The sequence below is a fragment of the Garra rufa genome, chromosome 23 (assembly GCF_049309525.1).
Source record: "Garra rufa chromosome 23, GarRuf1.0, whole genome shotgun sequence".
NCBI classification, from domain to species: domain Eukaryota; kingdom Metazoa; phylum Chordata; class Actinopteri; order Cypriniformes; family Cyprinidae; genus Garra; species Garra rufa.
Window position 1 is genome coordinate 7,481,746 of NC_133383.1, and position 21,112 is coordinate 7,502,857.

At 35.6% G+C, this 21,112-nt stretch overlaps 1 protein-coding gene across 3 annotated transcripts in view; it reads right to left on the minus strand.

Annotated features, from left to right (window-relative positions):
• The window catches only part of sez6l (seizure related 6 homolog (mouse)-like), a 74,505-nt gene extending 57,970 nt beyond the window's left edge, over nucleotides 1-16,535 (minus strand). Inside the window, exon 1 of one of the 3 annotated variants that reach the window (XM_073829359.1) lies at nucleotides 16,185-16,535. In XM_073829359.1, coding sequence (XP_073685460.1) covers nucleotides 16,185-16,266 — 82 coding nt within the window. In that variant the 5' untranslated portion in view covers nucleotides 16,267-16,535. The remainder of the gene's footprint in view (nucleotides 1-16,184) is intronic. The other 2 variants (XM_073829360.1, XM_073829361.1) reach the window with 2 other exon arrangements.
• Between the last annotated feature and the right edge of the window lie 4,577 nt (nucleotides 16,536-21,112).

Genomic DNA, 21,112 nt, shown 5'->3' on the forward strand with positions numbered 1-21,112 from the left:
CACAGAGAGGCACTAAAGTGTGCAGCCCTGCCAAGAACCCTCCAACCGATCGCTCATTCACACGCTCAAAAGGCCTGGATCCGAACGCAGCCGAGACTGAACAGGCAGAAAACACCCGGCCACCCATTTTAACACAGCCCTCGGGACACCTTACATCACACGCTAACAATAAAGCACCGTGGTGCTTGCCATGCTTTTTATCATGCTAATACCATGGTGTTCTTTTAAGTACTTTGTAATATTGGGTATACCTTGGTACATGAATGTGATCACTAAAAAACAGAAGCACTAAAGACTATTACTATATTACCATTTGTTCTGAAGAAAGTACCTAAGCAATACATTATAATGGAATCAGATGGTAAAAACATGGTAAATTGATGTATACCATATTATTTACATGGTGTTAACAATCATACATTTTTAATTGATAAAACCATGTTATTCTAAGGATACATTCATTGTACATTCATAGTATTTTCACCTGGAACCATCACTATACCACTTTTGTGGCAAATTTTAAGGAAAAATATGGTTTATGAATATTTACCATGCCATTCTTTGCTATTGTAATAACATGATTTTTTTTATATGCACCATGGTAATATCACAATTTTTATTTATTATGGCTTTACAAAACGTACTGTAATGGTACCAGTGACTGTATAGCAATGGTAAAGATGGCAATACTGGTACTATGAAACATTTATCGTAACTTCCAAGAATACTCTTGTACATTTCTAAAATACCATGGCATGGTAACATCTTACAAGTCTAAATTTTATTTTTTTGTAAATGTAGTTTAGTAAATGTGGTACCAGTACTATGATTCACAGAAGTACCTTGTTGAAGTACCATGTTATTTTTACCTGATACCATCACTACCATGGTACCATCACATTTATAAAGAAAATGGTAAAACCATGGTTTTATAGATATTTACCACAGTTACACCATGTTTTTGCTATGGTAATTGAATATTTACCACGGTAATACATGTTTTTGATATGGTAACATGCTAATACCATGATTTTTTTTGGTTATAACTTACAATAAGTACTCTGGTGGTACCATGGCACATCTGATAATACTGTGGTACTCTGAAACACCGTAACTTCCAAGAATACAATGGTACGATGTCAAAAATACCATGGAAGTATACTATGGTACCAGCTAATACTATTTTTGGACATGGTCGTACCATGAAATAGGTTGCAGTACAATGTAAATACCATGGTATTTTTACCTGATACCATGGCTTTATGGATATTTACCACGGTAATACAATGTTTTTATATGGTAGCATGGTAAATACCAAGGTTTTATGAATATTTACTATTATGAATATTATACTACTTTTGTTGATAACTTTCAATAAGTACTGTGGGACATCTAATACTATGGTACTCTGAGATACTTACCATAATTTCCAAGAATACCATTGTACCTTTAAAAAATACCATGGCAGTATACTATGGTACTTTTTTGGAAGTGTGGTACCATTTTTGCACAGTACCATGAAATAGCTTGCAGTACAGTGTGAATACCATAGTATTTTTACCTGTGACCATCACTATATCATGGTACCACGACATATTAAATATGGTAAAAAGTTTTATGGATAATTACCATAATTATACCATGTTTTTGATATAGTAACATTGTGAATACCATGATTTTATGAATACTGACCATGGTAATATAATGTTTTTAATATGGTAACATGGTAATACCATGATTTTTTTGGTGTTAACTTACAGAAAGTTATGGGATATCTGATGTTAATACTACGGTACTTTGAAACACCATAACTTTCAAAAAATACCAAGGTACTCTTTAAATATACTATGGCACTTTTTTGCAAATGCAGTGCCATTTTGGACAGTACCATGAAATAGCTTGCAGTACAATGTAAATACCATAGTATTTTTTACCTGATACCATCACTATATCATGGTAAAACCTGGTCTTCAACTTCAAAATTGTCCTACAACCCTGTTTTACCTTTCTTTGTGAAGGGCGTTTGATCATCTTTGTATGCTCACTTTGTAAACACTGGGTCAGTACTTCTGCAGCGATGAAGGACGATTTTGAAGATTTTTTGAAGAGTTTTTCAACATACCCTAACTGTCTTGACCCGGATTACACAGACTACGCATGCACATCACAGAGACGAGACAAGGCGAGTATTTGGGTTAAAAAGTATATCAATTTTTAAAAAAATAACCGATCGTATCGCTAGATAAGACCCTTTTTCTTCGGCTGGGATCGTTTAGAGCCCTTTGAAGCTGCATTTAAACTGCATTTTGGAAGTTAAAACTTGAGGGCACCATACATATCCATTATATGGAGAGAAACCCTGAAATGTTTTCCTCAAAAAACTATTTTTTTATGACTGAAGAAAGAAAAGTTTGGAATCGATCCCATCAAGGGAAATCGACTCTTCATTCAGAGCCGTTTTCAGTTCAACAAAACGGAAGACTGCTTCCTATGAAGGCTATTTATTTAGGGTATATCTCGCCTGCTAGTCATCAAATGTCGCTGAACATGGATTCAAGAAAATAAACTGAATGAAAACGAGTCATTACTAAGCTTGTCTGAGTTTGAGGATGCAGCCTTCCATTTGAGAAGCACCCATTAATTTGCCTCTTGCTCGCTAATAGTTATTAGAAGTTTGATTTGTTTCCACGAAAAGTTTCGATCGGATAGATCGTTTTAATGAACCAGTTCAAAAAACAATTCAGAAGTTATTTTACGGTGGAACTGGCTTGTGCTTGTCCACAATTTTGAGCGCTGCACGACAGAACAGATCATGATTTGATCGAGGGTCTTGATCTTATTTATCTTAATATTAAATCTTAAATAAATGCTATTTTTAACCTTTCTATCAGCCAATAATAAATCTGAAGGCGCAGGAAGCACATATCAGTGGCCGAGAGCCACAAGCTCTTATATGTTGTTAAAATTCTGTTTAGTTTGTTTCAGTGTTTGCTAATTTTGTGCAAAGAATACTGTTAAAGTAAACATCATTCAGCTGAACAGTGCACATGTATTTTAGACACTTCATGTCTTGTTTTATTCATGCAATAAGCCTCCACTGCTGAGCTGTGGGTTATAACTAATTTTATGGGCAATGCAGGCAAAAAGTACAATTTAAAATCAGTCAGCACTACAGAAAAAATTTCATTTTTACAAGGCTACTTTCAATGAATTTTATATCCTGCAGTCATTACAAAATTTGCTTCCTCCAATCTAAAAAAAACAAGAATGGAAACAGAATTGAAAAGCAACAGTGAGAAATCGATTCTTGGAATTGAATCCAATCGATTCCAGAACCAAGAATTGGAATCGATTCCAAAAAGTTCAGAATCGAACAGCCCTAGGGGTGAGTACAATATCTGTACATTTTTGTTCTGAAAGTGAACTAATCCTTTAATAATTAAAAAGCACCCTGGTATATATCAGAAGTACCACAGTACCACCACAGCACATTTTAAGAGCATTAAAGCTTGTCAGCCACATTTTCTAAGACATTAATTCCCATCTACAAAAGCAGCAGGCGTGAGACCTTATCACATTCAGAAACGATTCAGATCTAAACGTCTGAAATTACATTAATTCAGAGGCGCTTTTCTAAAGCTGTCTTCATGCCCCGAAAAAGTCATTTTCATAATAGCTGTAAAATGAAGTTTCAGCACCGAATCGGCTTCCTCCACCTGCTGGGACTGTCCGTCTGCATTAGCGGCTGACAGCACTCGTAAGCACAGGATGAACAAACCCGACAGCTGAAGGTGTGTAAAACATCGAGCTAAAACGTTAAGGCAAACACCCGCTCTCAAATGTCACCGTGGAGACGGGGGAGCTGACGGCAATGCTTTGACTGCATTTCTCACCTCGTCTCGATGCGCTAAACGCGCCTGGGCTCAGGTGAAGGCAGTCGCTTGCGTGCAGCCCTCAAATCAGAGAAACAGGTTGGGACGTTTCAAAACATGCGACCTGTCATCCGCCACTTTGAAGCAAAGGGTAGCTGAAATATTAAGCATGTAAAACGCTCCGCGGAAATTGAGGTGTCATGCGCCTGACAGATGGTGCATGCTTTGCACCAACCATTCCATCTGGCTGAAGTGACACCGTCATATTCAGAGGCTCAGATTCATCATGGAGCGTCTTCAAAGTTCAGCGCTGACGTCCTGAATCGCTCATTCGCATGCATCATTAGAGCTGTAGCCACGTTAGGAGCTATTATGAGGGGCTGCGATTTATTCCTCAACAATATCCTGCTTTTTAATCTCTTTAAAAGGCGGCTGTTGGCAACAGTAAACAGTTAGATGCCTTAGTCTCCAGTCTTGAAGGTCTTGCATATAATTCCATTACAGTAAATGTGAGTTTATTGCCTTTTCTTTTAACGGTGGTGATCATGAAATCAGGGGAAACAAACCAAGACACAACAAAAGCCAGACTCAAACTCACATTTCCCATTAGAGCACCATGGCTCAATGTGCTTGTGAAATAGTTCATCAAAAAATGAAAATTTGCTGAAAATGTACTCACCCTCATTCATTTGTTTCTTCATCAGAGCAGGTTTGGAAAATTTTTGGCATCACATCACTTGCTCATGAATGGATCCATTGCAGTGAATGGGTGTCACCAGAATGAGAGTCCAAACATCTGATAAAAACAATAATCCACACCACTCCAGTCCATCAATTAACATCTTGTGAAGCGAAAAGCTTCAAAGTTTGTAAGAAAGTTTGTAAGAAACAAATCCAAGATGTTCATGTCTTTCTTTCTTTCTTCCATCGATAAGAAATTATGTTTTTTGAGAAAAACATTTGAGGATTTCTCTCCATATAGTGGACTTCAATGGTGCCAGCAAGTTTGAACTTCCAAAATGTAGTTTAAATGCAGCTTCAAAGGGCTTTAAACGATCCCGAATGAGGAACAAGGCTCTGCGTGAACTCTGTGTATTCCTGTTCAAGACAGTTAGGGTAGGTCAAAAAACTCCCATCTGATTTTCTTCTCCAACTTCAAAATCATCCTACATCACAGAAGTACCAACCCAGTGTTTACAAAGTGAACATGCAAAGAAGCTCAAACACCCTTCACAAAAAAAGGTAAAACAGCGATGTAAGATAATTTAGAAGTTGGAGAAGATTTTTCGACATACCCTAACTGTCATGAACTGGAATACACAGAGTTCACCCAGAGCTAGACAAGATGAGCATTTGAGGTTAAAAATGATAGAATTTGTTTAGAAAATGACCAATCGTTTCACTAGACCTTCTTCTTCAGTTGGGATCGTTTAGAGCCCTTTGAAGCTGCATTTAAACTGCATTTTGGAAGTTCTCGCAGGCACCATTGAAGTCCACTATATGGAGAGAAATCCTGAAATGTTTACCTCAAAAAACAATTTCTTATCGACTGAAGAAAGAAAGACATGAACATCTCGTATGACAAGGGGGTGAGTAAATTATCTGTAAATTTTTGTTTTGAAAGTGAACTTCTCCTTAAAGAGTTTTTTGCATGTCAAAGTGACTGCTAAAATGAATCCAGTGCAATTGAACACGAAACACACACTAATACAGTATATTCTCCTTTCAGGGCTCTGGTCAAGATGTTCCAATCCTTTGGGCCATTCATTAGTTTTGTTGGATTCACTCGACCAATGCGATCAGTCAGGGCTGATTAACACTGCCTGATAATTTCATTAACACTCTGAGGCAACAGATGCTCGGCTGTGAAACTCTTGTGTCAGGATGTTTACGCTAAACTGTTTCCTCATGTTTTCAACGGGAAACGTTAAAGAGGGCCTTAATTTGTCTTTTTGTTTGACAGGCTCTGCCTTTTTTTCGTTAAATACTGCCTACCTGATGAGTGAGTGTAATGGGTAAAAGCTTAGGTAACCAATAGGTTAATGGGTTGATCCCAGCAAGAAGAAAAGCATCCATATTTTGCCCTTCAGCAAAACACAGATTGCTCCAGGGGGATTGAACCCGAAACTAGACAGAGAGCAGCGTTTGCCTGTGCAAAATTAAAAAAAAAAAAATTTCATCTGTAGGTTGTTAAACAGCAATATAAATGACAAACTGTGTCTGGCAGCTAGCACAATTTAGCTCAGCTGAGTGGGGAACTGTAACACTAGTTATGAAATATTGAATTGCATGACTGAATTAAAAATATTTCAATTAAATTATTTAAAATATCTAGGTTTAGACTTATATTTTAATAAAAAAGTAATTATTAATTGCTAAAAAATATTTCCTTAAAATAATATTAATAATAATATGCACTATTACAAAACAGCTGAAAGATAGTACTATACACTATAAGATTTTTAATGTTTTTTTAAGACGTTTCTTCTGCTTACCAAGCCTGCATTTTTTTGATCCAAAGTACAGCAAAAACGGTACAATTCTGAAATATTTTTACTATTTCAAATAACTGTTTTCTATTTGAATATATTTTAAAATGTAAAAGCTGCATTTTTAGCATCATTACTCCAGTCTTCAGTATCACATTATCCTCCAGAAATCATTCTAATATTCTGATTTGCTGCTCAAAAAAACATTATTAATATTATTATTATTATTATTATTATGTGGAAAACAGCCGAGTAGATTTTTTCAGGTTTCTTTGATGAATAGAAAGTTCAGAAGAACAGCATTTATCTGAAATAGCAATCTTTTTTAACATTATAAATGTCTTCATCACCTTTTGAACACTTTAAAGCATCCTTGCTAAATCAAAGTATTAATTTCTATAATTTCTTGTACAATGTTACAAAAGATAAAAGCTGATCTTTGGATCTTTTTATTCATCCAAAAATCCTGAAAAATATAATACAACAGTTTAAAATACTGATAATATATATATATATATATATATATATATATATATATATATATATATATATATATATATATATATATATTTAATTTTTTTAATTTTTTATTTCTTTTTGAAAACACTAAAACTTAGCTTTGATCACAGGAATAAATTACATTTCCAACTTATCCAAATTGAAAACAGTTACTTTAAATAGTAAAAATATTTCAGATTTTTACTGTTTTTTGCTGTACTTTGGATCAAATAAATACAGGCTTGGTGAGCAGAAGAGACTAATTAAAAAAAAACAAAAAAACATTAAAAATATTACTGTTCAAAAACTTTTGACTGGTTTTGTAACCGTGAAAAAATACATTTATCAATAAAAGAGTTATATAATGTGCTATAAATGCTCACCAAAGCTGCACTTGTTTGATCAAAAATACAGTAAAAAGTAAATTATGAAATATTATAACAATTAAAAAAAAAAAATTTTTCTATTTTCATATATTTTAAAATTTAAATTGTCATTTAAGTGCTGAATTTTCAGTCTTTTTGCTGCTCGATGAACATTTCTTATTATCAGCAGTGTTGAAAACAGTTGTGCTGCTTAATATTATAGTGAGACCTTCATACTTTTTTGTCCTATAAACGACTAAGTACAATGTTTAGGTAGTCCACATCTCCTTCAACAGCTATGAATCGTGTCTTTTTTGTGCTGTAGGACACCACTGCTCAAAGAAAACACGAGAATGTCTCACCAATTCCCAGTGACTAGAGAATCCTCCGTGTGAACACCGAGGAGGTGCTGAGCTGCTGAGTCGGGCTCCAGGCGCTGAAGAGAAGCTGTCAGTCGCCCTCCCGTCAGCAAACCTCCAGGGCATCAGATGCAAACCTCTCGTTCGGAGGAAACTACAACAGAAAGCACTTTCCGAGATCCAATGTATGTGCCCAGGCCGCCAGCCCACGGTATAGAGCTACAGGATAGCAGATATTACGCAAGCTGCCCTACTGTCAGAGCTTATAAAATGGCAGTGGTCTTGCATACAACACTGCATTCTGATGTAGACAGAAATCTTAAGAGCTGATAGCTATTTTTAACACACCACATGCTTAATTGAAATAATACCATAATGCCAGCCAACAAATTACCTAACGCTTATATTTACAGAACATGCCAGCGTTCAACGGATCTACATCAGCGTTTGTTTTCATATCCGATAAAGGAAATACAATTTTAGCAAAACAAACACCTGGTGATAGATTCAGAACCAGACAGAAGCCCATCTTATCCTGAATCAACAAACCCACACAGGTACAATCAAATCAGTCATTCTATCAAACAGACACCTTTTTCATTTTTTTCCATCTTTTAAAGTCTATTTATTTTGAAATACTTTAATTCAAATGTTTTTTTTAAATGAAAACTTTATTCATTTTTAATAAAGCATCATTTTATAAATGTTTAACTTCATTGCATATTTAATATATTTATATTATACACTGATATTATGCATTACACATTATGTTATACATTAGTTATTTTAATTACAAATATTTCTGGCAGCTACCATATAATATTTCAGGGTGAGGGTGGCAATTGTAACAGTTATGAAATATGAATTGTATGATTGGATTACGAAAACTACAAAAAAAAAAATGTAAAATGTCTTTTTAGAACAATATAGTATTTAGTAAAAATTAGTAAAAACATTTTTTAATTATATTAAATTACTTTATACATTTTTTAAATTGTACTATTTAAATAAAATAAAATAATATTTTTTAAATATATTTATATTATACATAAATTAAATTCATTTTGTAATAATATTAAATCATTAAAATATTTTAGGCAAATAAAGTGTTAATAAATTGTGTTGGGCCATCTTGAGATACAGTAAAAAGTAAAAATTTTAGTAAAAATAAGTAAAAACGTTTTTTTTTACAATTATATTAAATAAATCGTTTTTATTTAATTTTTAAAAATAATGTATAATTTATATTATACATCAATTAAATAAAAATATTTTATAATATTAAATAATTTGTAAATACCATTTAAGACAAATACAGTGTATATAAAGTGCAATAAAAAATTTTGACCAATAGATATTTTACTAAAAATTTGTAAAAACATTTAAATCATATTAAATAAATCATTTTTATTCAATAAAGTATAATAAGTAATATTTTTTAAATATATGTATATTATACATCAATTAAATTTAAATATGTAATAATATTAAATAATTTGTAAATAACATTTTAAACAAAGTGTTAATAAATTTTGTTGTGACATCTTGAGTTACATCAAAATATTAATTTAAAATAATAATAATAATAATAATAATAATAATAATAATAATAATAATAATAATAATAATAATAATAATAATAATAGTGGCAATTATAACACCAGTTATGAAATATGAATTGTATGACTGAATTACAAAAATAAACTTCACCAATCAGTAAAAAGTGTCTTTTTAGACCAATACATATTTAAGTAAAAATGAGTAAAAACATTTTAATTATATTAAATGAAATGTTATTTTATAACATTAAATAATTTGTAAATAACATTTTAGACAAATAAAGTGTATAAAAAGTGTAATTATGTCGTGCCATCTTGAGTCACATTAAAATATGAATTTCAAATATTTTTTTTTTCTCCGTCTGCACTGCTGGTAGTTATGCCACTGGCTGATATTCATACAAATATTCACTTTTCATTAATCACTTGTGTACTACACAAAAAAGGTAATGAGGCCTGATAAACAAAAACATAAGCAATAAAATACACTTAAAAAATAAAGGTTCTTTACTGGTATACTCTTAAAACTAAAGGTGCTTTAAAAGGTTCTTCAAGTGGTGCCATAGAAGAATCATTTTTGGTTCCACAAAGAACCATTCAGTTAAAGGTTCTTTAAAGAACCATCTCTTTCTTACCCTTTTATAATCTGAAGAACCTTCTTTTGCCACAAAGAACCTTTTGTGAAACAGAAAGGATCTTCAGATGTTAAAGGTTCTTTATGGAACCATTTAGACAAAAAAGGTTCTTCTATGGCATCATGAAGAATGTTTATTTTTAAGATCTAATATTCCATGTGTTTCCATTTTGTGAAAGGGTTCTTTATTTTTAAAAATGGTTCTTTTAAGAACCGAGTGTAATAAAAATAATTATTTACATGTTAATGAATCAAAAGGCACTTTATGTTTTACAGAATGACCCAACACTCAGGTCTCCATAAATCCACAGCGCAGGACACATATTTGACCCTGTAGTCTTCTGAGAGCACATCTCACGCACTTGTTTTAGTTCCTATCAGACATTTCCTGCAGGACATTCTTGCCCTTTCTATTCTGATTTGGCTTTGTGTATCAGAAACTAGGGAGAGCTGTGGAGAACGACAGGAAGTGATGTGATGGGAAGAGAAGGACAAATTCCAGATGAGTGAGTTTTAGAAGGTGCAGAACAGACAGTCTGTCACCTAGAGAGTTCTGGCCCTGTGAAAATAACACTGACAGCAGCACCAGAATAGTCGATCTGACTTTTAAGAGAGATACTGTGAATTTGCTTAAAACTTTGTAGGCGATAATAGGTTGTTCAGTAAGGGATAATTCACACAAAAATGAGAAATCACACTCGGTTACTCATTCTAAACCTGTATATGACTATCTTTCCTCTGTGGAAGCAGAGCGTGAGCCCTGCGACTACTTTTATGCTGCTTCTGAAGCATGAAAGCTCTAGTTCGCATTCATTGTAATTGCACGAGAGAGAGCTACCAGCACAATTCTTCTACGAATGAAAGAACACCAAACACAATAACGGAGAGCAAATAGTGACACGAGAGAATTATTTCTTTAAAATACAACACTCGTAAAAAAATAATCTCAATATTTCATGTTTTGTAGCATGGAAGAGCTCTAACTATCATATCACCAGCAGCAAATAAATTGTGTAACTGAGATCTCGTTCCCTTTAACGGCACAGTGTGTGCCAAAACAATGAGAACTCAATTATTATGGGACATGATCCAAAGTGAACACGAGGGACATGATCACTTTTGTAATCTAACCCTTTTAGTTGTGGAAAGTGCTTGGTTCAGTACAAATTCAGTTCTATATTAAGTAACTAATCACTACAGATGAATTTTGATTTGTCATCTGTAAACACAAGCAGTAATTGCGTTTATAGTAATGCTCTTATGCTGTGTTCAATTCAACTCGTATATTCTACAACTGTAAATAAAACAACAGCCACTTCAACTCAGAAGCTAACGTGGTAATTTAGAATTTAAATAACTGTAAGTTGCAAAATAAATGCTTTTTGTCATTAAATTGTCATTGTGTTTTTTTACACATCATATTCTGAGCAGACAACAGAATAATGCATGATCAGAGGATGTCAACCTAAACTTAATGGAACACATCATTAAAATGGAAGTTCTATGGAGCGAGGAAAAACACTAAATATAGCCACAAGACTTATTATCTGTATTGACATCCACAAGACTTTATTTTATATATGAGACTATTTGCTTACCATTTCTGCCTGTGCAGTAATACAACTTCTCAATTTCTATTATTTCAGTTAATGTCATAAAACTAGGAAGCTATGCCAGTAGTGATACTGACAGTGCCGTGTAAACATGGCTAAGATGCAAAAAGTGGAAGAACAGAGAAACCAAATCAATTTATTGAGTCATTTACGCTGGAAGCGTTCCGACTGATTCAAACTCGTGACTTTGATCATTCAGTTCAAGCGATTCACTAGCAAAAAAACATAAAAAGAGCCATTCGTTTTTTAATTTCGACATCATTTGTAATAGTTTTACAAAGCACATATTGTGATGGGTGAAACGGAACTTTTGGAAACTCTGAATCAGTTAAATCACTGCATTGCAAAATGATTCATGTTTCGAAGCGCTCCAAAAGTATCGCGAATCAATAAATTTAGATCGGGACTTCAAATCACGTATCACAAATCATTTGATTCAGATCAGGACATGAAATCACGTATCGAGAATCATTTGATTTAGATCGGAACTTCGCATTCGCGAATCATTTGATTCAAATTGTAACTTCAGAGCGTGTGGCGCGAATCATTTGATTTAGATCGAGATCTTTGCGTTCGCAAATCATTTGATTTAGATCGGAACTTTGCATTTGCAAATCATTTGATTCAAATCCGAACTTCAGAGCACGTATCGCGAATCATTTGATTTAGATCAGGATCTTTGCGTTCTCAGATCATTTGATTTAGATCGGAACTTCGTGTTCACGAATCATTTGATTCAAATTGGAACTTCAGAGCACGTGTCGCAAATTATTTGATTTAGATCGGGATATTTGTGTTCGCAAATCATTTGATTTAGATCGGAACTTCACGTTCGTGAATCATTTGATTCAAATCTGAACTTCAGAGCGCGTATCGCGAATCATTTGATTTAGATCGGGATCTTTGCGTTCTCAGATCATTTGATTTAGATCGGAACTTCGCGTTCGAATCATTTGATTCAAATCCGAACTTCAGAGCGCGTATCGCGAGTCATTTGATTTAGATCAGGATCTTTGCGTTCTCAGATCATTTGATTTAGATTGGAACTTCGTGTTCACGAATCATTTGATTCAAATTGGAACTTCAGAGCACGTGTCGCAAATCATTTGATTTAGATCGGGATATTTGTGTTCGCAAATCATTTGATTTAGATCGAAACTTTGCATTCGCGAATCATTTGATTTAGATCGGGATCTTTGCGTTCTCAGATCATTTGATTTAGATCGGAACTTCGCGTTCGCGAATCATTTGATTCAAATCCAAACTTCAGAGCGCGTATCATGAATCATTTGATTTAGATCGGGATCTTTGCGTTCTCAGATCATTTGATTTAGATCGGAACTTCGCCTTCGCGAATCATTTGGTTCAAATCTGAATTTCAGAGCGCGTATCGCGAGTCATTTGATTTAGATCAGGATCTTTGCGTTCTCAGATCATTTGATTTAGATTGGAACTTCGTGTTCACGAATCATTTGATTCAAATTGGAACTTCAGAGCACATGTCGCGAATCATTTGATTTAGATCGGGATATTTGTGTTTGCAAATCATTTGATTTAGATCGAAACTTTGCATTCGCGAATCATTTGATTCAAATCCGAACTTCAGAGTGCGTATCGCGAATCATTTGATTTAGATCGGGATCTTTGTATTCGCAAATCATTTGATTTATATGGGAACTTTGCATTTGCAAATCTTTTAATTCAGATCCGAACTTCAGAGCGCGTAACGTGAATCATTTGATTTAGATTGGGATCTTTGTGTTCGCAAATCATTTGATTCAAAACGGAACTTCAGTGTGCGTGTTGCAAATCATTTGATTTAGATCGGGATATTTGTGTTCCTCAATCACTTGATTTAGATCGGAACTTCGTGTTCGCAACTCATTTGATTCAGGTCGGAACTTCGCATTCGTGAATCATTTCATTCAGGTTGAAACGTGATCGCGAATCATTTGATTCAAATCAGAACAGATCGGAATCATTTGAGAATCATTTGATATGGGCCCTGTCCCAAATGGAACACTTCATGTGCACTTGCGGTCAAACGGACTTACAATGGCTGCTGCGTGTGTGTGTACGGTAAGTCCACGAGACTGTAGGGTGTTCCATTCGTCATTTTAGCATTCAAAAGGGTGCCCGCGAGCGAGCACTAGTGCAAGCTTTGCAGAAGACTTCTACCCGACAGTCAAAGCAGCATTCTGTCACGAAAGTGCAGACTCAGGGGAAGACGACTGCAAGGATTTAGGGTGCGATTTGGGACAGGGCCTTAGATCACTTAAGTGACTTACGAAATGAGATCAGATGAACATTAAAATGATTTTTTTTTAAATGAACATTAAAATGAAATTAATGAAAATCAAATTTCTATTGCCAACCAAGTGAATGACATTTTCATCAGAAGGGTGCAACTCACTTCAATGTCTGTCTTATATTATAATTACATCCATAAGCCTTTTGTGAAATTTAGATTAACTCATTAATCTGTTGCTTGACCTCTTCATATTTAAGAGAACCAGAGTTCTAAAGACAAATTTTCAAAGGCACAGAATTTAGTAGGGAGACTACGACATGTCCCTACCAATATTCAGCGACTTCTTAATTGTCTCCAGCAATAATTTCAATTAAAGAATTGAATGTCATCTGCTGTTATGTTCCCACCAATGTCAAAATCAAACATACGCCCTTGGCCATGTAAAACTGGTTCAAGTCACACTGACAGTAGACCTTCCTTTACAAGTCAAAAAAATAAAAATAAAATAATGACACTAGTTTTTCTTAAGTAACACTATATATGATAATTCAGAAGAAGTTGCGTCTTATTTCTTTAGCTCATTTGTGTAGAGAATCTCATCGGTAAATATGCCATTAAAGAGCAGGTCGTATGGCTTTTTCGAAAAAAATAGCTTTTTTGCAGTTTGTAACAACTATCCTTCAATGTAAACAGTCTGCAAAGTTGTTAATCAAAAAAGTGCATGATAAATAAAGAAATTGTCTCTCAAAAAGAAAGTCGACACTTATATCCACCACCTGTAGGCTAAGCTCTTTCAGTAGCTGTGGTCATCGTATCAGTACTTTATTTTGAGTTGTGTTGCAGTAGAAATAGCATAGCTCAATGTCAGTATATCACAGAGTGCAACCATTCTACGTAATCAAAACAATGGCGCCCCCCATAATCCCAAATATGTAAATAACGATTTTTTTATATAACTTGACTCTTCCATGGATTTTCTACTACATATTTTAGTAAGGGAGATCATTAACTTTGTATTAAGCCATACAAGTCTTTATACTTAATATGTTATTGTTAATATGAGCGGTAAAACGCGAAACGTACCTTCGCTGTGATTGGCTGATCACGCTGTCAACGGATTAAAGCCCGCCTACGAAGTTCACAAAATAACAGGTGCACATATCGCCTAAATGCCTCAAACCAACGAATAATTACATAATAGACTCAGATATCGCCTCTTTCAGTTTCAAAATTAACTTAAAATCACGCGAATAAAAAAGCTAGCTCCATCAACACACATTTGACCAACGATAATCGAGTAGGATTTGATGATAGAATAATTGCGACTAATAATAACACAAATAGTTTGTAGCATTAAAGACATTATAAAATATGGGTTAACCTGTTATTGTAGTAATTATTTATTAAAGATTTCGTGTTTAACACGCATACGTGATTTGATGTTAATACATAGTTTGTTGTACACAAACATAAACATATGCTATATTGTTTACTTGCTTACAGTAAGAAACCCCCGTTCCTTTAACCTGGAAACTGAAAACGTCAAATGCAGCTGGAATATGAATGTACATTGGACTAAAATAATCCAAACGCAAAGAGGTGTCGTTTCCTTCTCATTTGAGATCATCAGCGCACGCCACTGACGGACAACAAACACACAATTTTTTACTAGAGGACAGAATTGTGTTAAGGAGCCACATGCACTTGCGCATGTCCCGATTAAAGATGAGTTGCCCACGCGCGTGGAACTGAGCTAAATTTACACAGCAAGTGATTAAAGAGCTGCTCGGGGAAGAAGAAAAAAAAAAAACACGGGTGGATGAACCAACAGTCATTTGACTTCTTGTTCACGCATCTGCATGAATAATGCAACAGCATTGCATTTATTACACCAGGTCAGGGAGGGTGAGCGCTCCTGTTTTGGGGAGGTGACACTTACTGAAATCAAACTGCTCTGCTTTTTTCTGATGCGAGCACACGATTTATAAAAGAAAACATTTTTTCCTCAATCCTGCGCACAGAAACTCTTAATAGCGTAAAGGAAGCATGCTTATGAATGGACAAGCGCACACACACACAATAGCTGACAACAAACCAATGCATTTTCATATCAGTTAAAGCGCAAGTCCAAAGGGTCCTAAGTATCATTTGCAACGTTAACCACGATGTCTATACATTATTCTAAATCACATTCAGGGAATCCCGCAGCGTTTCCCTTTGTCCACACGCGTTTTTATGCACCATTTCCAAGCGTTTCTTCATTATTTCTGCCCCACTTTTGTCTTGAAAACAATTCTGGCAGCGCACGAACGAGCCAAACTGATCAAAACAGGCATGTTTGTCTCACGCGATCTTGTCCGCAAACCTCACATGTCGCATCAGGGTGACTAAACTCAAACACTTGTGTTGCAACGAGTCTTTTATCAAGCAGGCTGTGCGTAATCGTGATAAAAGTGAGGTGTACGTGGTGTTAAAGTTTCAGCAGTGTCAGTGCATCAAAGACACAAGGGCATCTGAATGAATCAGTGCAGTGGTCAACATTACCTTGGGTTGTGATTTCTCCCCATAGGATTCCCATCCAAACCATCAAGCCAAGCAGCAGAGCATCACTCTGAACTCCCAGCATGTTAAGACACAGTCCAAAGGGGGTCCAGCCCAGAATAATCACAGATGCGGTGTTGAGGTCCACAGCAGAGCTGCTTGGTGTCAGAGACGTGGAGTTGAACTCACAGGCGGCGTGTGTGCATGAGCTCCGTGATGTCGGTTTGGTCTCTGTCTCCAGCTCTCTTCATCTCTCCTCTGCTGAACTCCGCAGTGTGTCTTCTCCTTCACTCACCCCTCCTCTCTCTCTTCTCTCTCTCTCTGGTTTGTGTGTGTGTAAAAGTTGCTGATGCTGTGGAGAGAATATGCTTCTACAGTTTATCTGAATTCAGGAAAACAATGAATGCTTATTTGTTGATTTTAACTCATTTTTGACTCATTTCTGAGAATGGTGTGACAACTAAGCCCAGTCTCCATTTTACCATAAAGGCAATTTAAAACTCCCAGCGGAGAGGCTGGTGTCTATTTACATTACCGAATGTTTTCCCCAAATCAATCCACAGTGAAGCCCATATGATATCATGCATGACTTCACCGGTCAAGGGAATTCATAGTCCAGTAACAGCGATCTCTCATCTCTGGCTAAAAGGCTCCTGGTCTTCGCTAAGAAATGAGATAGACCTTCAAGTTTGAGGTACCGTGACCAGGGCAGACTCTGTTTCAGACCGATATGCCCGGCTGTGTGAGAAGAGCTGGACAGAAACCACATAAAGACCTCCAGCCCGCTTTGAGATATGTGATGCTTTGATGCACTTTTTTTTGTCAGTCCAGTGGCCTGAGAAGAAAGCATAATTTTCTGAAGGCGTAATTTTCAAATGCTTGTTAGCTGGATCAAGCTGCTGTGCGATTATCTTTGTTAATTACTTCGGAGCGAGTGTTCCAGAAGAGAAAGGGAAAACATTCATCAGGAGAAATTCGATTAAAGGGACAGTTCACCCAGAAATGAAAATTTACTGACTGTGTATTCACCCTCAGGCCATTCAAGATGTAGATGAGTTTGTTTCTTTAATGAAGAATTATCAGCACTTGTACACCAATGGATCTGCAGTGAATATGTGCCATTAGAATGAGATTCCAAACAGCTGATAAAAACATCACAGTAATCCGCAAGTAATCCACACCACTCCAATCCATAAATTAATATCTTGTCTTCAAACCTTTGCTAATACATAATTTTGCTTTCTCCATTGAAAAATTCATCTTGTCTGAATCAGGAGAGAAATATGCACAGATCAACAAGCGAAAACAGGCCAAAACAGTTCTAAACAAACATGTTGGTGGATTTTGATGAGAGATGACAACAGAAAATGAGATTTTTCACTGGAGGAAGCATTATTATAAATTATGGACTTTTTATGAAAATTCATTTTTTACAAACACACAGCTTTTCACTTCACAAGATGTTAATTGGTGGACTGGAGTAGTGTGGATTACTTGATTATTGTGATTTTTATCAGTTTTATCAGTTCTCATATTGACGGCACCCATTCACTCCAGAAGATCCATTGGTGAGCAAGTGATGCATTTCAGATTTTCGTTTTAGGTTCTTAAAAAAATACAGTTGCAATCGAAATTATTCAATCCCCCGGGGAATACAAATACAAGCTTCTCTGAAGATTGAGGACTTTATAAAAATTGCATCTATAACAGATTGCTGACATATTAAAAGTGAGAATGTCAATATATAATGTAAGTTCTATAATTTTTTAATAACACAGCTATGTCAGAATTATTCAACCCCTATTCAACATTGCTGTTTTTTAGTCACTTATTTGTATGGTGCGGAACAAAATTGTCTTAAAACTAGGGGTGGGCATAGATTAATTTTTTTAATCTAGATTAATCTAGATTAAATCTTGGAATTAATCTAGATTAATCTAGATTAAAATGGCTAATTTGAATTCTGATGAAGGCATTTTCAGAATATGTGTGCTACTTAAATAATGACTAAAAGTAAGTCTTTGAGAACGGGTTTCTCAAGTCAGGTGGCGCATTAGACCAGGCGCTCATCTCATGTTCATCTTCCTGTGTCTTGCATTTACAACATAATTACCTATACAAACTTGTGTAACCAAGTACTTCTGCGCAAAAGGCTGCACGACGTGCGTGTTGCCTTTAAATACACAGACGCGCACGGGCATGGATTTCTGCGTACATAGTCTTCGATTAAACTGCGTTGCTTTTAGAAGCGTCAATTCAGTTGTTGCATATAGTTTAATGTCTTTTTTTCGGGATTATCAAACTAAATTATAACTCAAACTTGAGATTTTACTGGGGCACAGCAGATTTTCACTGGGGCACGTGCCCCAGTAAAAAGGGTCTAGCAACGCACGCACCTGCCCTGAAGCGGCTTCATAACTGCATCCATGTTTGCACGTCTCATTTGATGTGGTAATTTCACAGAAGTTGAAGACTCGTTCTCGCCCCCTACAGTGCAATTCGACTAGGTATACGTCATCCGCGCTAAAATATCAAGGTGAAAGTCATCATAGCTTACGTAGTTTAGACCCAGCTCCCAACCCAACTTTGAGAATAGATTAACGGCAATATTTTTTTTATCGCCCGATAAGAGTCTCACGTTAACGCAGCACGTTAACGCCGATAACGGCCCACCACTACTTAAAACACAATTAAAGCTTTAGAAACTCTATTAGAAAAGAATTAGCTTGAGCTGTTACACATACATACAGTTAGCCAGTGCATGTGCTGAAATTTGAGTGGCTAATATGACAAAGTCAATAGAGCTCTCACAAAAGCTATAGAGAAGCTGTATAGAAGAAATAATTGTTTTACTTTAGAAAGTCTAAGGCTAAATGAAGATTTACAAGACATTAAGGAATAATGCTGCCAGCTGTGTCTCTAGAAACTTTTAGTTTCAAATGTGTTGCACCAGAAAACCTTTAAGGGTGTTGAACAAAAAAAGTCCAATATCATCAATGTTTGATTAGAACAACTGAGGAAAAACTGGCAATGTACAGCCAAAGACTAGACAGAGTATAAGAAGAACACTTGAAAAGTATGGCCTTCATGTTGGGGCATCTTGCCAAATACCAATCGTGACCAAGAAGAACAAAAAGACAGACTTGAACATGCTAAAATGCATTTGGATAGATCAGTGGAGTTCTGGAAAAATGTTTTCATGGAGTGATGTGACCATACTGGAACTTTTTGGACCCATGGATCAGCAGTATTTCTGGTGCAAAAAAAGGCAAAGCTTACAAGCAGAAAACCTCATCTCCATCGTCAAACTTGGAGACAGATCAGTCCTGTTATGGGGTTGTTTTACTGTAGCAGGAATTGGAAATCAAGATCGTATGAAGGACATCATGGATTCTTAAATGTATCAGGTCATTTTGAATGCCTTTTGGTGCAAACATTGAAGCTAATGATCAATGGACTTTCCTGCAGGACAATCATCCCAAAGTATACATCCAAATCTAGTTATGCTTGGTTCAGAGGTCAGTCATAGAATGTTCTTGAGTGGCCTGTTCAGTCTCCAGATTTAATTCTCATTGAAAATATTTTAAAAAACCAAAGATTATCAGTGATCTGAAAGCTTTTCGAGGCAAGGCATGGGCCAAGATTGCAGTAGAGAGGTGACAGAAGCTTCTAAGCACTTCCAAGCAGCGTTTATTGGTGGTTTTAAAAGAACAAAAGGTTCTGCACCAAATTTGATTTTCGGGAGGTTGAATAATTTTGAAAATGAATGTTTGGAGCCAATTTGAATTTGATCATGATTCATTAATGTTACATTCTCAGAATCACTCAAATGTTCTCTAATGTCCTGATGCCTTTGTTGAATTGTTTGCAGGTCAAGGGGGCTGAATCATTTTGATTGCAACTGTATGAAATTTCGGTCATCATTTAGTCACTGTTAAATCTTTTCAAATGAATGACTCTCTTGGAAGTAAGATTGTCAATAAGATATTTTGGAAAATTCTTTGTGTTTTTATTCCAGTTCACTGAAAGTCAATGGGGTCCTGTGTTGTTTAGAAGCTATAAAAACAGAACGAGCATTTTGAATGTCAAAATCTCCTTCTAAGGCTGTAAGATCACAGCTCAGTGTTGGCAATTCCACTCATCCTTACAGACTAATGAGGTATGACACATGGCACATGTATGGATCATTGCCCAGCACTGAAACCACTATGTTTGCCATAGTTAAAAGTCAGCTGCTGAATATAATGATGCCGTTGCATTTATCTTAAAACAGAAAGTAAAGCTCCTCCTCATTTTTAGCCACACTGTAAAACAATTGCTGTAGTTCTGCAGCTGGTTGCCAGTAAATAACATAAATTAAAATCTACAGTAAGTTACTGGCAACCAGCTGCCAGTATTACTGTAATTTCTACAGATTTTGTTTACAGTGCATGCAACCCTGATTTTGTGCTGGGACTTTATACATCAAAGTAATTAACATGTATTTGTTTCTATTTTTTTCTGAAGACAGCTAAACCAGTAACATTTAGGCAACATTTATATGCGTCTGCCAGCACTCATCCAAAGTGCATTCAATGTACATTTTTATCACTTTATGCATTCCCTGGCAACCAAACCCATGACCTTGGTGTTGCTAGCTCTATACTCTTCTCTTTAAGCTAGAGAAAATCCATGAAAAGAAAATCTCAAAGTGACGGACACTCTATTGACACTCTATAGAGGGGTCCCATCCCTCCCTTTCCTTGCGAAAATCTTAATTAGATCCGAGGAGGTCTAAGGATTATCTGTGATTTTCCACACTGTCTCCATTTTCCTGCCGTCTATCAGACGGTTGCTGTAATTCCACACTGAAATGCCACCAAACGAGCAAATCCACAATATGCTTAGTTTACTTAGGAAGTGCTGAAACAGGTATTCTGCAGCTAATGCAG